Source organism: Habropoda laboriosa, unplaced genomic scaffold (assembly GCF_001263275.1).
Source record: "Habropoda laboriosa isolate 0110345459 unplaced genomic scaffold, ASM126327v1 scaffold175, whole genome shotgun sequence".
In the NCBI taxonomy this organism is placed as follows: Eukaryota; Metazoa; Arthropoda; class Insecta; order Hymenoptera; family Apidae; genus Habropoda; species Habropoda laboriosa.
The window spans coordinates 1,322,253-1,346,336 of record NW_017100347.1 but is presented as its reverse complement, the minus strand read 5'-3'; the positions used below and the strand labels follow the sequence as shown (position 1 = coordinate 1,346,336).

General features: G+C 35.6%; 1 protein-coding gene across 1 annotated transcript in view; it reads right to left on the bottom strand.

Moving 5' to 3' along the window:
- Positions 1-24,084, bottom strand: part of LOC108574639 (inositol-pentakisphosphate 2-kinase) — a 60,316-nt gene that overhangs the window by 3,893 nt on the left and 32,339 nt on the right. Inside the window, 3 exon segments of the mRNA XM_017937265.1 lie at positions 76-275; positions 6,106-6,310; positions 10,802-11,012. Of these exon segments, the coding sequence (XP_017792754.1) occupies positions 76-275; positions 6,106-6,310; positions 10,802-10,942 (546 nt within the window). The 5' untranslated portion in view covers positions 10,943-11,012.

The following is a 24,084-nucleotide window of genomic DNA, read 5'->3' as shown; positions in this document are numbered from 1 at the left end:
TGTTACATTTTATTAATTTCTCTTTTTTTTAATTATTATCGATATTTAATAACGAACATTTAGCATTTCTGTTACCTTATAATATTGTGTCAGACAATAAGGACACTTTTGAAATTTCCAATCAATGTCTCTCAAATAGCCTTGTTTTGGTTTAATTTCAACGCAATATGTATCGTTGCTTCGGAAAAGAGTGGAATCGTATTTTGTTCGAAGAAATGTGTAATCTGGAAATTTTGTGGCGTATGTCTCTGTGATTTCCTTATTGCGGCGTTTATCTGAAAACAGAGAAAAAAATTTTAGAAAAAATTTTATTGATAGAAAGCCTTATATTCTTATCTAGTGAGTAAATAAAAAAAAAGATGGGAGTTAGTCATATTGACGCAGTAACTGTATACATTCAAGAAGATTTATTGGAAAAAATGTACATGCAGCAATTCGAAATGTTCACGACTCCAGTAGTAGAGGACAAAGTGTGCCTGTTGAAGAAACCATTATACGGTTTACAACAGACCGGAAGAGCTGGCTATAAAAAGTTAAATGGACATCTAACAAGTATAGATTTTATAAATACTCAAATAGATCCGTGTGTTTACACAAGCATCAATAAGGAAAACGAAATTCTTTTACTATCAGCACTATGCAGTGGAAAATTAAGAAAATCCAGAGTTTGCTGTGTAGTAAATTCAAAATGCGCGCTCTCGGTCTCGTGAGCTACATTATAGGAATCTCTGTAGAAACAAAAGGGCTCACGAGAAAAGTGAAATCAAATCAACGACATTGGGATGAAAATCTCGAAACCGGTATCCACTCCGATAGAATCAAATACCAACCTGAATAAAAAAAAAAAATGAGACCGAAAAGCAAGCAAGAAGAAAAAGAAATGAAGAAGAAACTTCTTCAGATTGGTGGCCGAATATATCTCGTAAACGAAACGCGACCCGATTTGGCGTTCACATCAAGTACATATGTATGCTGAATGCTGAGCCGATTTTGTGCAGAGCCAGGAATGGATCACTGGAAAGCAGCAAAACGCGTATTACGCTACGTAGACTTAAACTGAACAGGAAACATCGATGATAGGTGTTCCTGTTCCGGGAACGTAATTATTACGTGTATACAAAAGTAGTAACCGTTTGTACGTCGAGTATCTTTATTAATAATTTCGAAGTCGTATGATGTTACATAATCAAAATAATTTCCTTCATTATGTATAACCTTCTGCCATCTCTCGGCCAAAAGTTGAATTCCGTGACGGTAAAACGATTCCCTTTTCACGTTGATAAAATCATCCATCTATTTTTGTATGTCATTTCGAAACATTTTTCCAGAAAAAACTACGTTGCATCGATCTAAATAAGTGAAAATCCGACGGTGCAATATCGAGAGAATAAGCTGTAGAATTTCCCACCCAAGTTCCAATATGGTTTGTCGAGTATGATAAGCAACATGTGGCCTGGGCATTGTCATGCAACAGAATAATCTGACGTTTTCTTTGAAAATGTCGAAATCATCTCCGACACATGCGTTCAGATAAAAAATCATCTCCATATGTTTCAGAAATAATTTTACGTGACTGCGCAGGTTTTCTTCTGATTGAAGAAAATAAATATGCAGTGACTAATATGTAATTTATTCTACAATGCAGGTTCTTTAAGAAGAGAAAAAGCAAAAAAGCTTATTCCTGAATGTTCTGAGTTCCTCGAAAGACTCAGAAAATTTCAGCTACTGTCGTTGGTGTGCGTGTGGTCGTGCAGTTAGTCAATATTCAGCGATGCTTCGAACAAGTTGACATGAAGACGCTGGGGATTGCGTGGCCAAGTAAAAATAAAAATAAAATTATAACTCCTATATCTTTTCGTTTGGTTCTCACTCTCGCGTTCCATAAAGTTTTCCCCTTCCAGCTACAAAGCTAATATAGCCTACAAAGATGATTTTCTACCGAAATAATGGTGGAAGATATACTAGTACACTTAAGCGAGGATGAACGCAGTATATTTCACAATGAAATTATTCGTCCACTGTAACGTTGGATTTTTTGAATTTGTAAGTTATATTAAATTGTGAAACGATTGAATTGCATAAATGTATTTAATCAGTTGAATGGGCGAATTGTAGAAATGGCTTGCAGATGATTTAGATGATTATCTTGACGTTGAGATTACCGATATCATAATGATTAAACGCTTTTTGTCATTTCCACGTACAGGTAATAACACCAGTTACTCGCCATGAATGTTCCGAGACAGGAAATCGATACGCTCGTATCGTGAGTGCGCAATATCGCTTTACTGATAACACCGCCGTGTCTGCGGCTTGCTTTTAAATGAATCATTTCACGAAGCCGAAAACTTTCTGGCAATGAAACAGTCTAAAATCTAAGCGCATCGATAGTCTTCAATTCAACTCGATTACGATAGAGAAACTGAAGTAGGAAACAACGAGATAAAATGTAAAGGTAAATACAGGGTGTCCCACTAACGATGTCCACCTCAAACATCTTGTATGTATCTTATTTCAAGTAATAGGCAAAAACATTATTTACAAAAGTAGTACGGTTGCGTGAAGGACAACAGTGGCAATAGTTTGTTTACAGATGGAGACGTATAGAAGATTTTTATTTTTTTTTAATGGTATATTCAATTTTTTATTTAAACGCGTAATAATTAATCATTATTGTTTTTATATTTAAACGCGTAATAATTAATAATTGTTGTTTAAAATATTCAACAAAGAAGTATCGAAAAATGAAGCCGGAATGAAGTCTTATATCATTCGTTACCTCTACGACGACCGTCTACTTTCGAGAATAACTTTCACCAGGGTTCGACAATTTCTGTCAAGAATTTACAAAATCTGATATTTGCTATGTATGATGCAAAAAGATTCAGAAATTCTGAATTTGTAAAAAGTAAGAAGATAGAAGTACTAAATAAATAAATAAACAAGAATGTAAATAAATGATGTATAAACAAACACATATATTTAAACTAATTTTTATAAAGGCGATAAAAGAATTTACGACAGTGTGGCGTCAACGGCCGCTAACCGCTAAAATTCACATGACGCCACAGTAGTGTCAGCGGTCGTCATAGTGTTAAGGGGAACCTATTCGGGCTTCCTGTATAAAGTGTGTTCTTCGTAACTCGAGCAGTTTCCATTCTCCGCGAATGGTTTCTTATAGCGTTCTAGTTTCTTCCTGTTAGCTTGACGCGTTCTCACAGAAGCAGGTTTCTCGTGCATCGTGCAAGTTTCAAGATACAACTTCCCATCGAGTAATAAACTTTTCCAATACGACTTGTCTTACAAATTGTAAAGTCATGATCATATTTTATTAACAAGTTCATTCAATAAATTTTTCCACCAACCTACAGATTTAATACAAGTTTTAATACTTTTAGTATCGATTAATATCAACAATTACACCCAGAAAAATTTTATTACAGTTCATTTCATTTGTTAACCAAAGTATATCGTATTAATTAAATTTAGGTTAGGAGTTTTTTTTTTTACTTATTACTCATGTTTAACAAAGAAATTTAAAAGTTTAATAAATGTGCAAGAGATATGAAAACATAGCGTATTTTTTTCGAAAAGAACCTAAATTATCGATCTTTTTGTAATGTAGTCTCTTTATTTACATACAGGTTCTATGAATAATGTGATTATTATAAACAGCATCCGAGATGAATTTCACTTAATTTTTTGTAAGGTTAAAAAAGAGGTTATGTAGAAAATGTACAGAGTAGAAGCAAAAGCAACGTGGACCGGAAAATGGCAGATAAAATTTATGCTTGAAAATTTCCAGACAAATTTTTAATGTTTATTAATATTGCAAGAGTAATATAAGATAAAGCACCAGTCAATGTTTCTTACATTAACGGTATCCGATATCTTGAACTTTCGGGCGGGCAATTAATTCTTCAGTAAAAAAAAAAGATAGACTGCGAGAAAACGGTATTTAAGTGACCTCGTCTGGTGAAAAAGGTGACTCAATAGACCGTACAGTTTTCCCGAAGGAGAACTCGACGGATGTTGCCCTGGAGTCGTGCCCTTTTCGTAGGAGTGATTGATCGCACGTGTGTTTTTCCGTAGAACGTGTGAACGCTTCCTTGGAGGCATGAACGAGTGTAAAGCTAGCTTAATGTCTTCTTGAGAGTGTCTAGCGACGTCATCATCCTATCGAGTGCGTGCAGCTGTAGCTACTGTGTGGGCCGACAATGAATAGCCTCCATAAAATGCATGTCGTAAATTTTTGTTGAATTCATTTTTATGTCTATTTCCGTTCTGTCACGTTGATATGTCTTTTTTTAGGAACGACAGCGGCTATATAAATATAAGGCAATGTTCATTCCTTTGTTAATGTTAAATAATTAATGCCGATTATTTTAAAATGTCAATTTTCTACCTTAATACAAGCTTAATATCGATATAACATGAAACTCGTTACATTAACAATTTCCCTAAATAGCAATAATTGAGTTATATAATACCCGAACGTTAACATAAATTTCATAAGTGAGTATTAACACTCGACCGGCCACTTAACTATGTATTGTGAGATCGGGGATCGGGCCTCCATTCCAAACTACAAGAGCCAGAACGAGAAAAAAGACAGAGGGCGCGTTAGTGTAGTTGGTGTAGTCCCGGCTTGCCAGCCTAGAGGTCGTGGGTTCGATTCTCGTTGTGTTCCCCCCTACAATTTTTCCACAGCTTCTACAGTATTATCATATGTTGGATAATTCACGGAATAAAGTTAATAAAAGTTTCGTATCTCATGTACACTATTATATAATTTCAAGTATTTCTACCTGGAAAATTTTATTACAAAATGTCATGCATGTGATACGGATTTATCTAGTAAAAATCGTGATTTCGTTTAGGTATCAATATCCGTATTAGGACACGTCCATTTCACGCTCTCCGTTCTAACATCGTAGGCTGCAAACCATACTTTACGATGCAGCGCAATGGTAGGTATTATTATTGTGATTGAACATGTGTCGAGGGGGGCGAACCGGTGATCCTTATCACTAATGAATTCAACGTAATGGCTGGAATACGTAGCACAATAATACCAGTTACTCCGAAAAATATTCGGACACTAATAATCAAACAAAGCGCTGGCAAAAATATTATGACGAAATTAATAATATAAATGGCGAAACGATCTGCGGTGAAAATAACTGAAATGTTGGTGTCCAAGGATTCATCGTAATTTATATCAGAGTATGAAACTAGTTCGAATGAAGGAACACTTGAATTTTATAGCTAAAACTAATGTTAAAAAGCGTCATATAAGATTTCACAGGTGCCAGAAGAATCTCAAATTACTGGAAGGTATGTACGCGTATAAGCTGCGCATTTTTCTTTGGATGGGAAAGATGCAACCAGCAGGTGGACGAGCAGAAAGAAAGGCACACTACCTGAGCAATCAACGAAAGTTGAAAAAATATGAGGATCCGAGGCTAGTTACCGCAACCCAACACCTGTCGTTTTCACGAGAAACGATACTACCGACAGACATCTGCGTTTATGTACCTTTTCGAGCGTACAGACATTGTGTACTCTTAATTTTACATAAAAAGCGAACATTCTGTCAGTACCATGTCAATTAATACAACGAACTTGAAAATTTTCATGTATTCAGTATAATAATTATACCTATTATACGTGGTTAACTTCAGTACTAATTCTTACATGGCCCTAAATTATGCAACAGAAAATTATAATTATAACATCTTTATCATATATATGTTCTACAATTTACGGTCACTGCAATTATGGTTGAATTTAAATGCAGTTAATCATGCGTGCACAAAATTTTGCGTCCGCCTGTGCTATCAAAAGTATTGCGTAATGGCTGTATGTAATTACTACGTTAGCATAGAAAAATGTCAGCGAAACATAGTGTCACATCGATATATCTCACATCAGCATAACTCAGGATAAATCTTATTCAAACCGCTAGATAATTTTTCTGTATATTTTTTTATTCAAATAAAATCTTCAAAAAGATTTCGGCCTGTAGTAAAGAAGAATTTCGAAAATCTTGGAAAATGTCTGTGTATGATTTCACATGAGAATTTTAGGTTATAAGCGTGTTACCTGGTCGAAGAGGTTGAATGACTTCCATAAGTCGGGTAATATCTTTCATATCATGACGAAGAATCTCAGGAATTTGCGTGTACTGCCCCAAAAAAGAGGAAGCCACGAATCTCACGAATTCCACTTCACGTTCGGCTCGTTGTTTGCCGCCATCTGGTGAAACATTGTCCGGCAGCGACTTCCGGAATCGAATTACTTGGTGCTCCTAAAACATATGGGGACGAAGATATAACGAAAAGGAATGCTAACTTTCGAATATATGATCGATAAATTTATAAAACGCTGTTTTTAAACATTTTATAGCTGATCTGAACACAACAAGTACAAGATTTTTTAAACAAGTAATAATTTAATAAATTACTAAAATATTGCACTAATAAATTTGTCAAATTAGTAATATATACATACGTATATTATATGCATATCAGTGTTCACATACAACGTGAAAAGGAAACATTTAAAATAAATTTTATAAACATTTATATTTGCAGAAATTGACAACGAACAACTGAGAAACATAAATTATGTAATATTTCAGCTTTGTATCTCGAACGGTTTTCATTATAATCAATGTTAAAATTCTAGACAATTGAATAAAGGAAGCCGATACGTAACCATTTCAAACGCCGTATTTAAGCTCTATTTCAAGATAATACTTCCTTTTGATACCTTACCATAGTGATACACCATTGTGTAAACGTAAAACAATTTGTTACGTACGGACCCTTCCGGGCTACTGAAACGTGCTATGTCTAGACTACAGCTCCCCTACGTTACAGTAGGGAGATCCCCGCACAGAATACCGCCCTGTCTCCACAATGTTTTATTCTAATTATCGACGTACAAAAGGACATGAATTTCAGATTCAGTGGGCTCACCATTGTAATCTAAAAGGAATTATTGATTTCTGGTTATGAATCGGGTTATAGTCTCTTCCGAGAGTTTTCATTAAACCAATACAGTACGCAGGTATTTGTCAGACTATTTATTCATACGCTCATACACAGTATCTAGTAGTAAATGAAAATTCACGATACACGTAATCATTCTTTTCCCTCTGTACTTTATAATTATTGTAAACATTTAAAAAATGCAAATTCTGTAACAGTTTTGTTATTTAAATAAATTTTCAAATAATTTTCTACTACTTTGTGTGACCACATAAATAATGAACTATTTGTTACATAACCTATATTCTGGAAGAAAATAACAAAAGTTACTGGGTTCATTTTTTCATGGTGCATTTACAACGAATTAGATTTCATTAGAAAATGCTACAAATGTTAAAATGATTGTAAACTTTCACCAGCAACGTACAATTGTTAAAAATACAAAAAAATGTTTCTAATATTATACTTCTTAGGCCCTGACACTTATAAAATATTTTGCACACATTAACCCATGCCTAACCTTTCTTTATTTTTATCATGATACGTTTCTACTGACACATCCTGTATTTCGGGACACTTCCGGGCTGGGTTCAATAAAAATTTCAATGTCTATAGAATCAATCGTAATAGTGGTTGCGATAGAATCGTCCGTGTGCACGCCAGCAATGATTGCAATGTCCTGTCGACTCGTTGCGATTCCGTATCGCCGGCGCGACAGTCGTGCGAATCGACAAATGTCGTGCGATCGTTGCGCTTTCGTTGGTGACTTGCGACATCGTAGCCGGATCGCACGCTCTTGTGTGCATTGCATCATTTGAAATATAAACCTGCCGAATCGAGACAGCGTCACCAGTGCGAAATCGCAACGACATCTCGCAACGGTGACGCTACGCGATTCGGCAGCTTTACATTTCTAATGACACAATGTACACAAGAGCGTGCGATTCCGCTACGAGAAATATAAACCTGCCGGAATCGCTCAGCGCCACCACTGTGAAACCACAACAACGTCGCATCGCTCGTCTGCACCGAGACATAGGCTAAACGCTTGCAAGTTCGATTGTACACGCCGGGCAAGCAGTCAAGCGGGCGGGTTTGATGAGTAACTCGCGGTTGTTCGCTTCACTATGAACGATTATAGTATAAAAACTCACGGCCGCTATAAAAGCCAGCCCAAAGTAGTCTAAAATTGTTCTAACGGAGTATTATTTTTACTTAATTTTATTAACATTACTTTATACTTGCATTTTTCCTTGTTAATACGCTTCAATGATAACCTAACCTTTGTAAAAATATTTTAGGAATTCATGACGCAAATTGCCATCTTGTTTAACGTTAAATTCACGTTTAATTTAGACGTATGACATTATATGTATTTATTTTAGATTTTAAACGTGTATGGATAATTTAATAATATCGTGGCGGTACCTCCTACACACCACCGCCAGAGGGACGAACTAACGTTAACCTTTCTCACTAGTCCTAGCCAAGCCTCCTATTACTATATACGGGGTGTCCCAATTTTTTTACGATCAAACTTTGTCAGAATGTTCTATGGGTATAAGAAAGAAATGTTATATAAACATAGGTCGTTTGAAGTTTTGTTAAGAAGTTGAAAAAAAAATGCGAAATATAAAAAGAATAGTAACGAACTTGCGGTTACTATGATATAAGACAGGAATAGCACTGGTAAAAGTTACAATTCAACACCTTCCGTTCTGTATAACGTAAATCTTCATGGAAATTAACACATCCTAGGAAGGATATTAGACAACTTGGCAACAATGCAGTGACGTGTAATGCGACCAAACTTCTGAACATCGGTAAATTTGTATTTCTATCTTTCAGAATCAGCAAACAGATTTAACGGTAAACTAGTTGAAGAAAAATTCAGCGGTAAGTCGGTTTCGCGTTATCGATTAAAAAGTTGATGTAGGTAAGCGATGTCAATACACCCGAGCAAAAATAAAATCTAGAACAACTGATTTTGTGGCATCCATGTGAACATTTCAGGTGCTTGTCGTTTTTTATAAACTTTCAATCGATATATCGGCTGACGTGTTTACTAGTTTCTCATACGTCATTTACATCTCTTTTAATTATCTATGCATGTACGTACATACGTAGCTACTTCCTTTTATTGTGCATCTATGCATCGCCGTGAATGCACGTAATATTCGCACGAATGTTACACTTTACCGAGAAAAATGTCGCAGAAAAAATGACAATATTCTATTAAAACTTTACTCGGTACGTTTACACGAGCTGATTTGTTTTCCAAAAAAAATTAGTCGCGTTTACATTCGTCGTTCATATGCATTTTCAAACACGGAAAAAGCTGCATCAGTTAATGTACTAAGAAACATTAATTCCATATAAAAAAACAAATTTGACCTTCATATGTCCTCTATGCGTCCACCAACAAAAAGAAACAAACAGAACAAATTATATCCCCGTCGAAGCTATTCAACTCTTATCTGAAACATTTATTAGTATCATGAATACTTTCGAAGATATTCGCGGGGATGGATTTAAATGAGACACCCTGTACATTTAAAAAAACGCGACACCAGAAGGAACACATGCAGCAATGTATGCCTTGTGTCCAGCAATGTCATACGCTGAGCGTCATGACGAATGAAGATCACGACGAAAGCGTGACGATGCTTCGTGGACGGGCATACATTGTTTTACATTGCCCTCTGTACGGAAACGTATAAGCAAGCAATGTCGCGTCTAATACGCGTCTGGGAAGTGACGCTTCTTGGAAAGACGGGCTAAAAGTAGCGTGCTGATCTAACACGCGGAAAGTCGAGGTTTGATTCCCGATACATGTGATTTTTTTCCTTTTTCAATTTATCCGTAAGAAATAATTACAGTCAAAATTGTAATATCAAAATTATAGGCAGTAGTAGAATAGATACTTAAAAAAAATTTTTCCTGTAAAATGACCTTAAATTGTTCACATCGATGTTTCTTTATATAAAAATAAAAGAAGAAGAAAAATGACTGCATAAAATGGTTCCGTTTTTTCACAACAGATTGTGCGTTCTGATTTAAATTTGAACGTTGAATGTTAAAGGAAGTCATCCATCTATCCAATTCCAATCTTACAATCAGAATCGTATATAACCGAGAAGGGTATTGGCTACAGAAACAAATACTGTTGAAATTTCAATGTAATCAGATCACGTGGTTAGATTAGGTTAGGTTAGTAACGTTGCATGCGCGAAATTATCGTGATACATACACTCACAAGTTTGAAATGGACAACCCGTTTGGAAAACATTCATGTACCGTATGTTAACGGTGTTCATCAATATAAATTACTTAATAAATTTTAATTGGCAGTTTCTAGGTTACATAATATACAAAATCAACGTTGTCAAGAAACAGCAAGAATATATTGTTTTCTTCGTTACCGACAAATAATAAAGAAATGTATTTCATATCCTTGACATTTAGACTAAGGTTAGCGTATATCAACGAATGAAGTAAGAACTGGCGTTTTGGAAAACAAAGAATGATATCATATTTTGTCAATAAATTCTTGTTGTTTGTTTGCTGCAATCATTTACATATTTTATTTTGTGAAATTTTTGCTGTGCTGGTATGTCGAAATGTAAAGTTTCATTACAAAAGACTGACATATTTTCTTTACTCGTTCGTATGTACTTTGAAATTCAATTATTCAAAAGCCTTGAAAAAATGTAATGCTTGGTGCGAACTGTTCGAAGGAAACACCTAACAAAGAAGACATCGATAACGTATTCTCCAACAAGTAGAGGAAGAGGTTTATTACTTACTTGTGGCAGTGCTATAACGACGTTAGCATTCCCTTCGCCTCTGTAAATACAGTTCTCGATGAAGGACATTGTTAAAGGAAAGGGAAGTTCTGGAAACGTTGGGGAATCATTGTCTGCGTTTTTTGATGTGCACATGGTCATCAATCCTGTAGAAAAAGTAGTGATCCCCACAGGATATTCTTCAGTGATTCACATTGCTTCATTCTTATTCCTGCGAAAAAGAGATAAAATATCCCGTAAACAAAACTTCCACGCCCTCTGTATTAATTAAGTCAGTAAGTTACTAATAAGACACCTGAGGATTTTTAGTGTTCCTCAAATCTAATGCAATATAGCAAAATTGTATATACACGCATAAACATAGAAATTATCCCTTCCTTAATAACATGGAAGAAGGTCAACGGCTGTTTACATACATTCTTTTCTGGGAATTTGAAAAAATAATAGGACACTAGAGTTGAAAGTACGACAGTAACAAATCTAATAAAATTCTCAACTAGGCAAACAAAGAGAGTAAAAGGACAAAAAACTTCATCCTTAACCGTTTCAACGCGACATTGGATCGATTAAAAGACTCTTGAATGTAGTATTTTAAATTCATTCTTTTCTTCTCACTAACTGAAATAAAAATATAACGTTCTATTTAAAAATGCAAAACCTAACTTAACCTTGAAATGACCTCGAAAAATTTTAACGAAAAATCTTTGCTTTGCATTGTTATATTCTACATGAAAAGCAAAAATGTGTTTACATTTTTTTTTTCGTATCAACTACCATTTAGTAGTTATTTCAAACGCTACAAACTGTGAACACTATACATGGAGCGGTGGCCGGCCAGCTGATTGGTGGGGGAACCGGCATAGTGATGGTAGGGGTCGTGTGGCTCTTATATTCGTTGGAACGATTACAGGAATGATTTTGCTTGTCCAATTAAAGCAAAATTGATTCTCAGAAAGTCAAACATTTATCGTTGATCTTCTTCGTGTAAAATGACACAAACAATTAGAAATCAATCATTTCCAATAAAATTTGTTTGAACATCTAGAAAAAAAAAATAATTTCATTCAAACTTAAGTTCATTCTTAAGCGAAAAATTTCAGAATTATTTCGGATACCTTATCCCTTAAATATACAAGTTACAAACAATAGTTACGATAAGTAAAATTTAATTTATGAATTATTTACCTATATTAGTTGCAGACTCAACTGTACAGATAAGTATAAGTGTAAATTAAAAAGTAATACAATTTTGAAGATTATTGCTTTTACATGTGTTTAAGATAATTAAATATACTTTTTTTTTCAAATTTAAAAAAAATTCATCCGTGAAACATATATATATCAGAATATACATATGTATGTACATATTGGTTGAGTCAATAACAACTGCCTTCTGAAGTAACTTATTATTTATTGACTTTTGCAAAAAATGTTTTTCATCAAATATGTGAGTTGGATTGGGATCGTTAAACGGAGACATTTTAGATTTTGAATCTCTATTTATCGAGATATCAAGATGACCTTGAGTTTTTTTTTTTTTTTTTTTTTTTTAATAGTACTACATACTTTTTCTAAGACTGTACTAGAGCTTATTTTTTTTCATTAAGCAGCACTGAAACGAGCACAAATTGAAATGTTATACGACAGTTAAAAAGAAAAACGTTATCAAAGAGATTAATTTATCGTGATTACTAAGCTGGTGGATTTTTGATGACACAACAAACGAGTTCTGAGACGTGATATCAGCACGGTCAAGATTTTCGTAACCATGACATTTCTCTAAACATTAATAATAATTATAAAGTACCTTAACAGTTTGTTACGTAACGTAAGACAGGTGAAAGTCGATCAAAGGCCACGTAATCACTTGTGACTCACAAATTAAAATTTTATAAATGTAAATGCCGGTCGGTTCAGTTTCTCGCTGCACGCTGAATTACATACGCAATCAAATTCAACGTTACGAAACGTCAATGTGATATTTTCGGTATTAACTGTTGATTGTTGATAAACTTAAAACCAATTTACAATTTTACATCGCAATTCGATAGATCAAGATACCATTGACCTTTGATTTGACGCAACTCTTGCTATTCAAGCACATATTGTACACTTACGTAAGATACAACATAACCTCAAAATATACTACGACTTCGTTAATTGATGCATTACAAATACTTCAATGAAATATTATTTAAATTCGAAAAAAATCATTTTGTTTCATTTAAAACAATAAATTTGACCTTGAAATCTTCCCCACTACTTCACCCGTGGAAAGAATTATTTATACAACACATAAAATGCAACATCATATCAAACAATTTCTGTAAAAACATTTTTTCGATAGCCTCATTTTCTTTCTTCCGTGTCCAGTTAAGAAAGACACCCTGTATATGTATATTTTTTCGTGACTTATAGTGGCCTATAATACTACACCATTTCTTTTATGTAAATGAATGAATTATGAAAAGAAACGCGATGAATTATTTGTGAGCGCGGTGTATTGGAACCTGTTGAGAAAAATTAATTCGAATTTATGTGGAAACTTTCTTGAAATTAAATCGGTACGCAAGGGGGATTACGGAGGTAACATGAAGAAAAAAGTGTTCTATAAATATGGTGTGAATACTTAATGAGATATAAATCTACGAAGAAGTAACCGGAAATGTTAAAGGATAAATTAATAGGTTTATCATCGAAGGCAGTGTTTATGTTTATATTAAAAAAGTTTCTCTGAAGAACATGCATAAGTTAAATCTTCAATCTTTAGTTGCAGACGGACATCCTCGTTCCAAGAAGATTGTTGTTAACATGCTCTCTGGGATAAACGCTATTTTTACATCAACTTCAGTTCATTCATAAAACAGTCTAATCATAAAACGATATGAGAATGATTTCATCATTGACGTCAAACGCGCCAGTATTTACAGACTTATACTAGCTTTCCTTATTGATAACAACTTAGGGTAATCATTGTCATCATCACCCGATCTTCATAGCAAAATGCGAAGCAATTAACTTCCACCGAAAGCCAATCAATTTTCTATACAACTAGATCTGCCCAGAACTAACTGCTTCTCTGTCAAACTCAAGCAACGTCGCTTTTTCGTTGGAGGGGGTAGCGACCACACATCTAAACATGTATTGTCACGAATGACGTGGCGAGCAGTGATTGGTCCAAGTGACTTAGCTACTTCTACTGCGCACGTGGTGCCGGGAAGGTTGGCGCAGAAAGTGGGTAGACGAGGAATTACATAGAGCACGTTTTGAATTTTGACGGTTTTATTTTTACGTCGATCTCTATTCGATCAACATGAAGATTTGAAGGTTAACAGAACCTTATTTATGAATAAAGCGAGTATGGTGTAGAATAGTTAAAAACCGTTCAGCGTCTGATGTTTTCGATGACATATACACAACGCCGTTGGCTTGTATCGTCATAAACTTCGGAAAGATCGCTTTTAAAAAATTTACACACGTTACCTTCGTGATTTTTATGTAAGTTTCAAAGTGATATTGCACTTTATTCGTGAAATTTAAGTATGTGCGAATATGTATTGTTTCAACTCAATGAATACGTTTATGGTTGCTCCATATGTATCTAAGAAAAACAAAACCATTAGAGTAATCTTCAGTATGCATAACGATGACGTAATCGATAGCATAGCAAGTGGAAAAAACAAACCCGAAGTTATTACATTCTACAATCTTACAAAGAGTGAAGTGGATGTTAATAAGATAAAAGCAGAATATTCCGTTACTAGGATTACTCATATGTGACCGTTAACAATTTTTTTTATTGTCTATTAAACGTGACAGGAATAAGCAGTAAAATTATCTTCAATTGCAATACCGATTGAGAGGTACGTACACGAGACCATCATTTTTGAAATATTCAGCAGTGGAAGCCTTCGAATTTCACTTCTAAAATAGGGAACCTGTTTTCAGAACTATAAAAAACTTCTCTCACGACACGAATTAGGACTCGCTTAGGAAAAGTAACTGCTCTAAGAAGAAGATCAGAAAAACTATGTGAAAATGTTCATATGCTATTAAGTTCCTTTGCAGCGATTATCTAAAAGCTTTTTCCAAGTTCTATTGAAAAAATGCTGCTAATGCTGAAAACAACAATAAAATCATTTTATTCTAGCTTAGCTAAAAATATACAGTTAATGTTTACGTTTATTGCTACCACTGGTCGAAAAAAGTAATTTACGCCAAGTCCTTAAAAAAAAATTAGTAAAGATAAAAATACAAAGGTGGAGCGCCGTGCTCGTCCCTGACCTCTCGGGTGATATAGATAGGCGTGACCGTTCCTAGGGTTAAATTATGCGTGGGTTGTAAGAAACACTTACAACAAATATTGTTTTTTTCTGGTTTTTATTTTTTCAAGTAGACCTTCATAAAATGGAAAAATTAACGTACCCTTTCGTTGTATAAAGGGCGGAGCGGGGGTTACTATCAGAATATAGAATTCAAAAAATAGGTATCAGGAAAAAATTGTACTTCTATATCTAATTGTTTCCTAGAAAGCGCTTGTACCATTTTACGGTCAGCCGTCAATATTAGAATAGCTTTTTATACAATACAATACAACATAGTAATTGTACGAAATATTTTGTACTATACTACGACAAGCTTACGAGACAAAAGATGTCGATTTAATACGGTAACATCCGATTACGTTCAACGTAATTTGAATCGCAAAATTGTCTGTGGAATCCTATAAAACAATAATTCATCCATGTTCAATATGCGCATTTTTTTTACTACGAAAGGTTAAATCATATTTGTAGTTCAACTTTAACAAGTTTCGTCACTGTTACAATAGAAAATTAATAAACCGTTTATATAAATACATTAACTACAGGTCGACCAAGCGAACCAGAAGGTTCTGACGCGCATGCGTGTGCAAATAAGTGGAAAACAGGCGGGCGGACCATCCCCACTACTCTACGGTCATAGACTGTCTCCGCTTGTGCACAGATGGTCTTCAATCTGCTGTCGATAATGTAGCACGTTGGTAAAACAATAGAAAAGTGAAAAGATTATCTGCCTGTCCTGTTTTTCTACCTGGATCGACGCACAAGACAAACATTTAATACCACCTAGGACGTTAATTTGCAAAAGATTCGAATACAGTAAACATTTATTGCAGAGGATTTACAGGAAAGATTTTAAGAAGTGAGAAGCAAACATTTTTTGGTTATTCCGGAATAATAAGAATACTTTTCTGCGCTTTAAAAAAATTATAAAGCTTATAAACCCGAAAAAATTCTGACAGAAATGGAAAGAAAGCATGCCACTACAGCGCCTCGAAAAGCGGTACGTGATTTATCTGTTACCCACTGCTCACGCGAGGCGCGATCGTCGCCTATCGTTACTCATAGAAGAGTAAGTGTGAGATAGCCTTACTCTATCGTGATTGGCTGTTCTCCATCTCCCACTTCTTCACCCTATCTCCTCCCTGAACCTTCACGTTCGTTTGGCCGACCTGTACAATCATATGAGGCATTTAAACGTATATTTATCGCAATGCTGAGCATGTTGAACCAATGAATGAATAGATTTCTGAAGATCTGCTTTGAGAATCGCCTTGAGTACTCTTGTCACGACTGCTTATACAGTTAGGTTAGGTCATCGTAGCAAGTCCCTTTCATTGGAATTTTCAGTCTTGAAAATAATAAATAATCACAGAGAGAGCCAAATCAGGTGAATGCGGCAGATGGACGCAAGCATTGATATTTATACTTTTTGGCAAAAACTTTACATACGACCACGGTACGACGAGCAGGTGCATTATCATGCAGGGAACCTGTTTCTTTTGCATGATAATGCACCTGTTCATCGTACTGCAGTCGTACGTGAATTTTTGGACAAAACAAAAATTGCTTTTGTAAAGTTGTTTAAAAAAAAAAAACTGGTAAATTTAGGTATAGAAGCAACAAAATAAGAGGATGTATGCAGCGATATATACTCAGCAAATTATTCAAAATTAAAAATTTAACATCGAATAAAGATGCAAATGAAGATAAAATACAATTCGGAAGCAAAAAAAAACAGAAGATTTCTCGAATAAAAATGTATATTTTTTTTTTCCAATAAATTCGTTTTATTAAATAAATATAATTGGATTATACGAATCGTTCGAATGAACCGTAAAGATAACATACGGATAAACATCTTTTATTAGATTGCTCTATGTATAACATTTTTATCTCCTTTTTAGATAATGACTAATCGGTCGCTAACACAAGCATGCTGTGCGTCTATTCTCTTTACCATGCTTTGTCCGTCTCTCATTAATGACTCTCAGTGGGGATTCACCCGTGTGACGGGACCCACTGGTGGACAATGCTACATTAATCTCGCACGGAAGTACGCGTTTGAATTTTAAACGTGATTTTAGCGAAGATACAAACAACATAGGTTACTTTTTTTCATTTTATTTTTTCAATTATCCACTTTATTTGCTATTTCGTAACGACATGTTATCTGACAAGAAACTCGGTATCGAAAAGTATTTACTACCAATTCAAGGAGAAACAGGGCAATTAACTGTGTAATTATGAGAACAAGTATTAAAGTATAAAGATAATATGAGGATTAGACGATGTTAATGAGACAGAGGAACTAGACCTTAACCCTAACGCAATTGTTTCGAAGAAAAGAACTCCGAATATGACGTGAAATATGTGTGCTGGTTGCTTCACGGAGATGTTAATTTAACTACATATTGTTAAGTCCAACGCTCAGATAGCATGGGTAACACGCGCTATTACGGATTCAAGGAAACCGCTTCGAACGATCCTAAGACAAATTAGCTAAAGTCGTGCCACAGCGTTTCAGTGTGATCTCGTTTAAATCTCATCAACAGTTATAAATCTCCATTCTATAGATAAACTTCAAACATAAAAATATACTTTCTCCTCAAATTTTTTCCACAAAACAGTTCACATAATTTAATGTCTAATTTTGGTACGAATAAAATTAACGCAAAAAGTAACAGATCTCGGTTCTGCTAGCTTATCACTTAAAAATCGCAAAAAAAAAAAAAAAAAAAAAAACACCAAATGTGTCACTGAAAATAATCGATGACGTATGTACGTATCTGAGCAAAAAGCATCGTCTATAAAATTCTCGACAACGGAAAATTATAAATGCTCGAAGAACGAAGAGGCAGCATCGAAAAGCGTTCTCTGCGCTTTTTATACGGCGGTACAGTTTCTAATTTCGGTGGTGTGCATCATCGGACAAATAATATTTCGGAAGAGAAATTGGTTCGAAGGCGAGACCCGCGAACAACACACACGAGCTACCGAATGACCGAAATGGATCGTTGGTTGCATTAATGTCACGACGAAATGCACCGAAAAGAGGTGCGTGCTTACGTACTGTATACCTCCTCTCGGTGTGTATGAGTGGGCTGACGGATGGGAGGGAGTGGGGGGTGAGGGGGCGGGGCGTATGTACACGCGTGCGCGCGAGCGAGCGAGCACGTTTAAATGTACATTTAAAAGCACTTACTCGTTCGCCGCACGTTTCGGTGCCTATAGAGAGCGGCGACGTTGCCACAGTCGAACCGTCTTACCCATTTTCGCGTAAGGTTAACGACCGGCTGGTTTGCGAAACTCGGGAACTTGTACCGGGTACACAAGTATGTCTGTTGGAAGCGCCCTGGTATATCGGCGCCTCCTACGAGAATATGATGTATTCGTGTAAATTGAAATTGTGCATTCACACAGTGTAGAGGAGAGGCCGCCGAATCGGTGGAGGGAACATGAGGCGTCCGTTCCATGGGATCCCCCTTCGAACATTTCAGAAATTTCCGTAACTTGATTACAGAAACGGAGAAGCTTGTACCTGTTTTTCGTTACGCCACTACGTACTATTTTATCCACCGCCACTCTCGTGAATGAGCAATTACGGCAACCTGAGATCTGCGCGATCTGCGTAAGAGCGTTTTTCGAATAGAAACTATGCCGATTTCGAGTAACAAAGGAGGATGAGTTTGATTATCGATGTAACATTTGTAGGAGTGAAACTTTTTTCTTGCATAATTAACGATACAGGAAGCTTGATGGGGAAAAAAAACTGTTGGAATATACGTTTTATATAGATGAACGTAAGACGGTCTGCTTAGGTTAACGTTAACTACGTTTATTTTGAATTTGTGAAAAATGCACAGAATGTGTGGATAATGTTCGGTGAAGATCAAAATTTCACCGTTGTTGGAACGATTTGGGTAGATTTTCGATTGAAATAGGGTAATTCATATTTTAGAATTATCATGGTGGAACGGTTACAGGAAAGTTCAAGAGGTACTAAAAACCTACTTTTAACGCCATATAATACGACACAGTATGCAATCCATAGGACATGTATTTGTATGTCTGAAAAGGAAAGTTGCGAGAAGTGGTAAAGGAAATAGCGTTTGCTTAATAAGAAATAGGGAAGACCCGGTCAAAACCAAGTTGCCTGGGTAAAACCGGAAGGTACATTACATTTTCAATCGATTCAATTTGATTCCCGTCAAAAACCAAGAATACTCTGTTTCACAAGCATTCACGATGAATTTTCATTTTTCACCCCTTTTTTATATTCGTGACCTTGAGTGACTTTGAACTTCCTTGAAACCACCTTGAGGAGGGCTACAATCGTAGATGTTCAAAAATACATGATTACATTTAAAAAAGAAAAAAAAGAAAAATGAAGGTGACCTTCAAATCTTCTAAACACCTCCACCTGAAAAAAAGTTTTATACATCTCGGAACTAAGCAACTTTTGTTTCAAGCATTTCTTCCTATCTCCAAAACTGAAGGAATTATTCAGGTGGCTTGTCTTAAGTGACTCACCCTGTATACGGCAAGATAAAGTGGAAAAAATAATTTGAGACGTCTTTCGGATCTGCTAGAGCACTTCCTCATGCATTTTTTGCATCCTTGCTATTTCTTTTTTGTAATCATCCAATTTTGTTACATACTCATAATAAACTCTGAAATTCCCACCTTCAACAAAGTCGAACAAGCAGCAACTAACACGACGACCTTCTGGAGCTTGCAAACATTGACCGTTGAATGCAAGTAATCGAACCACTTAGTCACCGAAATCTCAAACACGAATAGAAGACCCTCGTTTGGCGTGACAGACCTACACCGCCCTCTACACGAACACTGACGAACTTACAATTGCAACGAATATTGTGATCTGTACTTCCTACGAATTTAGGAAGACATGCTTGATGGAAGAGCTATAGTGCGGTCGTAAATCACGACGTTAAGCGAAAATTGATCTAGCGTCACGCAGGGCCGCACGCGTTTTACAGAAGCCATCCGAATCTCGCGGTCCTGACTATATAGATCAGTATAGACTCGCATCTCTACCTTTTTTTGTTTCTATAATTTACGATTTGGATTCTTTTCTTGTATCAACTGTGATACTTCGAAATCTAAAAGTTTCCCAAACTGTATGGTAATTGAATTTTTTTTACATGTACTGTAATGGAAGAACCAGTGTCGAGTTGACTTCGTACGACCCTGATGTTTCGGCGATCGGATTTCATGTTTTTTCACGCCTGTTCGATTTTACGACCGCGCTATAGCTCTTCCACCAACTATACGCTAAGCATAAAAGGTATAGTTAAAGAAATGTATATTTTACAACATAAAACATAGCACAGACCTTTCAGGCCTCAACGTACACTCTGTAAAATTAAAACAAAAAGTGATTTCACCGTCCTTGCAAGTCCTATTTAACTTTTACCTTCTAAAGCATTCGAAAGCATTTTATTTCGCAATATCGTTAACATCAGCTGGCGAGTGTGCACGGTAATTCTATTTATGTAAAAATTTCAGATGTACGTTCAGTCAGCTTTGCTCCTTACCGTATGTCACCTTGTATATAAATATTAAAAGAACACAGTAAAGAAGTAGATGTTAAACAACAAAAAAATTTCGAGATAACAGATCAGCTTTAAAGTGCATTAACGGAATTATTCTACACTTAACTGTAACCATAGATAGAAAACAAGGGAACAGTTATTACGAAAGTCCGTAACCTCTAACTAACCTCGAAACCATACGAAAAACTGAAAATTAGTAAGAAATGGTTTACACGAGGATCTGAAACAATGGTAGAACGTATTCGTAAAATCTCTTTTGTGTAAATATTTGAAAAGAACTAATACAACGGTAGCCATAATAAGGTCGCTTTCAGCGCGATGCGGGCGTCCGCATGTACGACTGTCGCGCGCTGCCCGCACACAGTTCGCCAGTGGCGCCGTGGGGGTTATCGGTGACTGGCGACGTTAATATCAATAAAACTACTTTAATCAAAATAAACCATAATATTTACAAAATTTTCAATATCGTTCATGTTATAACGACAATATAAAGTAAACAATTGTATTTTCTTTATAAAATAATTGTTACATACACACATATTGCGATGCGTCACGTTGAAACGAAACAAAAGGAAATATGTTACCACTTTTTCCATAGGAATTTTTGCAATCGTTCCACCGAAAATTCGAACATTTTCGTTCTACCACATCTTACATAACCTTACCTCGCTCACTTTTCCCGGAACTTTTTTCCATCCAATGGCGTGCTTTCCTTTATTATAAACTTGAACCCGAAGAAAAGGAGTCATTAACTTCTCTATCACTGAGAGCTGAACGCGTAGATAATTTCATCCGGAAATCGGAAAAACAACCGAACGTATTTCTACACCGTGGGGGTCATCGATGACCCTCGGGTAAGATAAATGCACGAAGTGCGATAATAGAGTTCATCTCGATCGTTTTATATAATATTCGACCACAATATGCGACGCGTAACAAAAATTTTGTTCCAGCGCTGTAAGCAAGTTATATAAATTCGCCATTCGACGTGAATGAATACGTGTGAATAAATATTTTTTCAGACAACCATATTGTGCATACTTACTTTTTTTTTTCTCAATATATCCACTGTTAAAAATTTCAACAATGAAAACGAGCTTTGAGTATCCTATCACATGAAAATTTGATTTTAAACTAAATTCAGTATTTGCTAGAAACTTGTGGATAATTTGTATAGAAGAGAACACAATTTCTCTGTAAAACTTTGTTAATTTGAAACGTTAATAAAATCACGAAAAGTAGAGACTATTGTAACACAGAAAATGATACTTCTGCGCGAGTCATGCATAAATGAGGACAAAGTAAAATAAAAAGATCAGAAACCGCATATACGTGATAACGTTATAAGCCAAAAACAATGACACTGAAAGACAGCGAAGCAAACAACAAATATGAACATGGTTTATCGAAGTGTAACTCGAATGAAACAAGTCAGACGAAAAATATCGAAATTACAAACTGCGAGCTCCATATACCAAACGTACAACATAATTGTTAAGAGAAACTCTCACGTGTATAAGTAATAACACAGTAGTTAACGCGGTAGATCTTAATAACATACTTCAAAGTTTAAGATACTATCAACAGTGTACAGCTGATGCGTCTTCCTTTATAACATACTTTTATTCTGTTAACTCTTAATATCATATCGCATGTAACCGATCATTTTTATGTAAATGTTAAAATCACATTTTTCAATTACTGCGTTAAGTTCATTTTTACTTCGCTTGTTAAATTTTAATATTTCAGATCGTTATTTTAGGAAAAAATTTATACGCTGCTGGCCAAAACTGTAGAATCACCTGCCAATGCGGAGATCAATAGCAATTCGCCTCATTATAGATCGACTTGAAGGATAAAAAAATTTGTTAAAAAATTCTTAAAATTGCTAACTTTTTTTCTGGAAATCTTTCTGTAACTTGCAAATGCACAGTGATCCTAAACTTTCAGCCGGTAATGTACTTCCAATAAGCGTACACCTATATTTGATAATAATATTGAAATTGTATGTCAATTATGTTAAGTCCATACAAATTGTACGTGAATATAACTAACATAATAACCGGATATCCTTGAAAAAAAAGTCATTTATGAAATGAATATGTGGTTACGAAACGACATAAAAACCAGATTTTTCTTGTAAAAGAGAATTATTTTGCATGTTTTCTTTAACGATAGGTACACTCTTGTTTCTAATTAAATTCACTTACAACAGAATCAGAAATTTTTAAATGGTTCGATACTTTATGAAACACGGTATATATCCATACATATGTATACGAAGTGGAGGTTCTGGGATGCTTCACTTCGTTGCATAATAAACGAAAGTGAAGACCAACAATAGTTTACAATCAACGCCCTCTGAGAATCTTTTATCAAATTACGAATAACAATAACGAGACTAAGCGTGATATTAAATCTCCTCAACCCTTTCGAAACTGACGGCACATCCCGAGTGTCTGTACATTTCCTCCCAAAAATACAACTCTTTATCTGCTATCTTATCCAATGTACACCCCACCTCAGTTATCATCTCTTTCTAACTCTTTTTTTTCCGCAAAATCTCTGTATTATATTCCACAATACTATACTATTGGCTATTCTCAGTTACCATCGTTTTCTAATTTCTTTTCTCTCAAAACTTGAGCATATTTACTATTTTCCACGATACTACATTATCGACTGTTCAGTTACCATCTTTTTCAAATTTTCCCTTTTTTCGCAAAAACTCAGTGAATCATATTCCACAATACTACATTATTGGCTATTAAGAAGAAAAAAAATCCGTCCTAAAAAGGTTAAACCTACACTAGAAAGAGAAAGAGAGTGATGCTGAGGACAACTAAGGGATGATGGAATGGGGTGAAGTTGCAACAAACAGAAAGGAGGAAGAGGAGGAATCGCGGTAGTGTGTATGTTGAACGGAAAGGAATCGCGATTCTATGGCACGAGGGGTGGGGGCGTGGGGAGGGAGAAGCCGAGCGGGCCAAGCAACATCAGGGGCGCCACCACATCCCTAGATCCCCTTCACCCTTCACCGCCGACACTGCACGTTCGTCCACACAGCCCCCTCCACACACACAATCACCCATACACACCACCTTTTGCGGCTCTTCTTCCTCTCCGTGGCATAATAATTCGCCCGTCATTTCGCACGCCACAGACTTCTCTCCTCTCTGAAGAGAGGAGGACTTCATCGTCACGGAGACTGTCTCTCGTATATTTGTCCCACATCGTCATGGCCTGAACAGAGAAACCTTAACAACGCTCGGAAATGGGTTGTTAAACCACGCCTTCACTTGTTGTGGCGTTGCGACGTAACCCCTATTGTCGTGAATTAATTTCAACTCTGAAGAAAGAAAGAAAGAAAAAAGAAAGATCG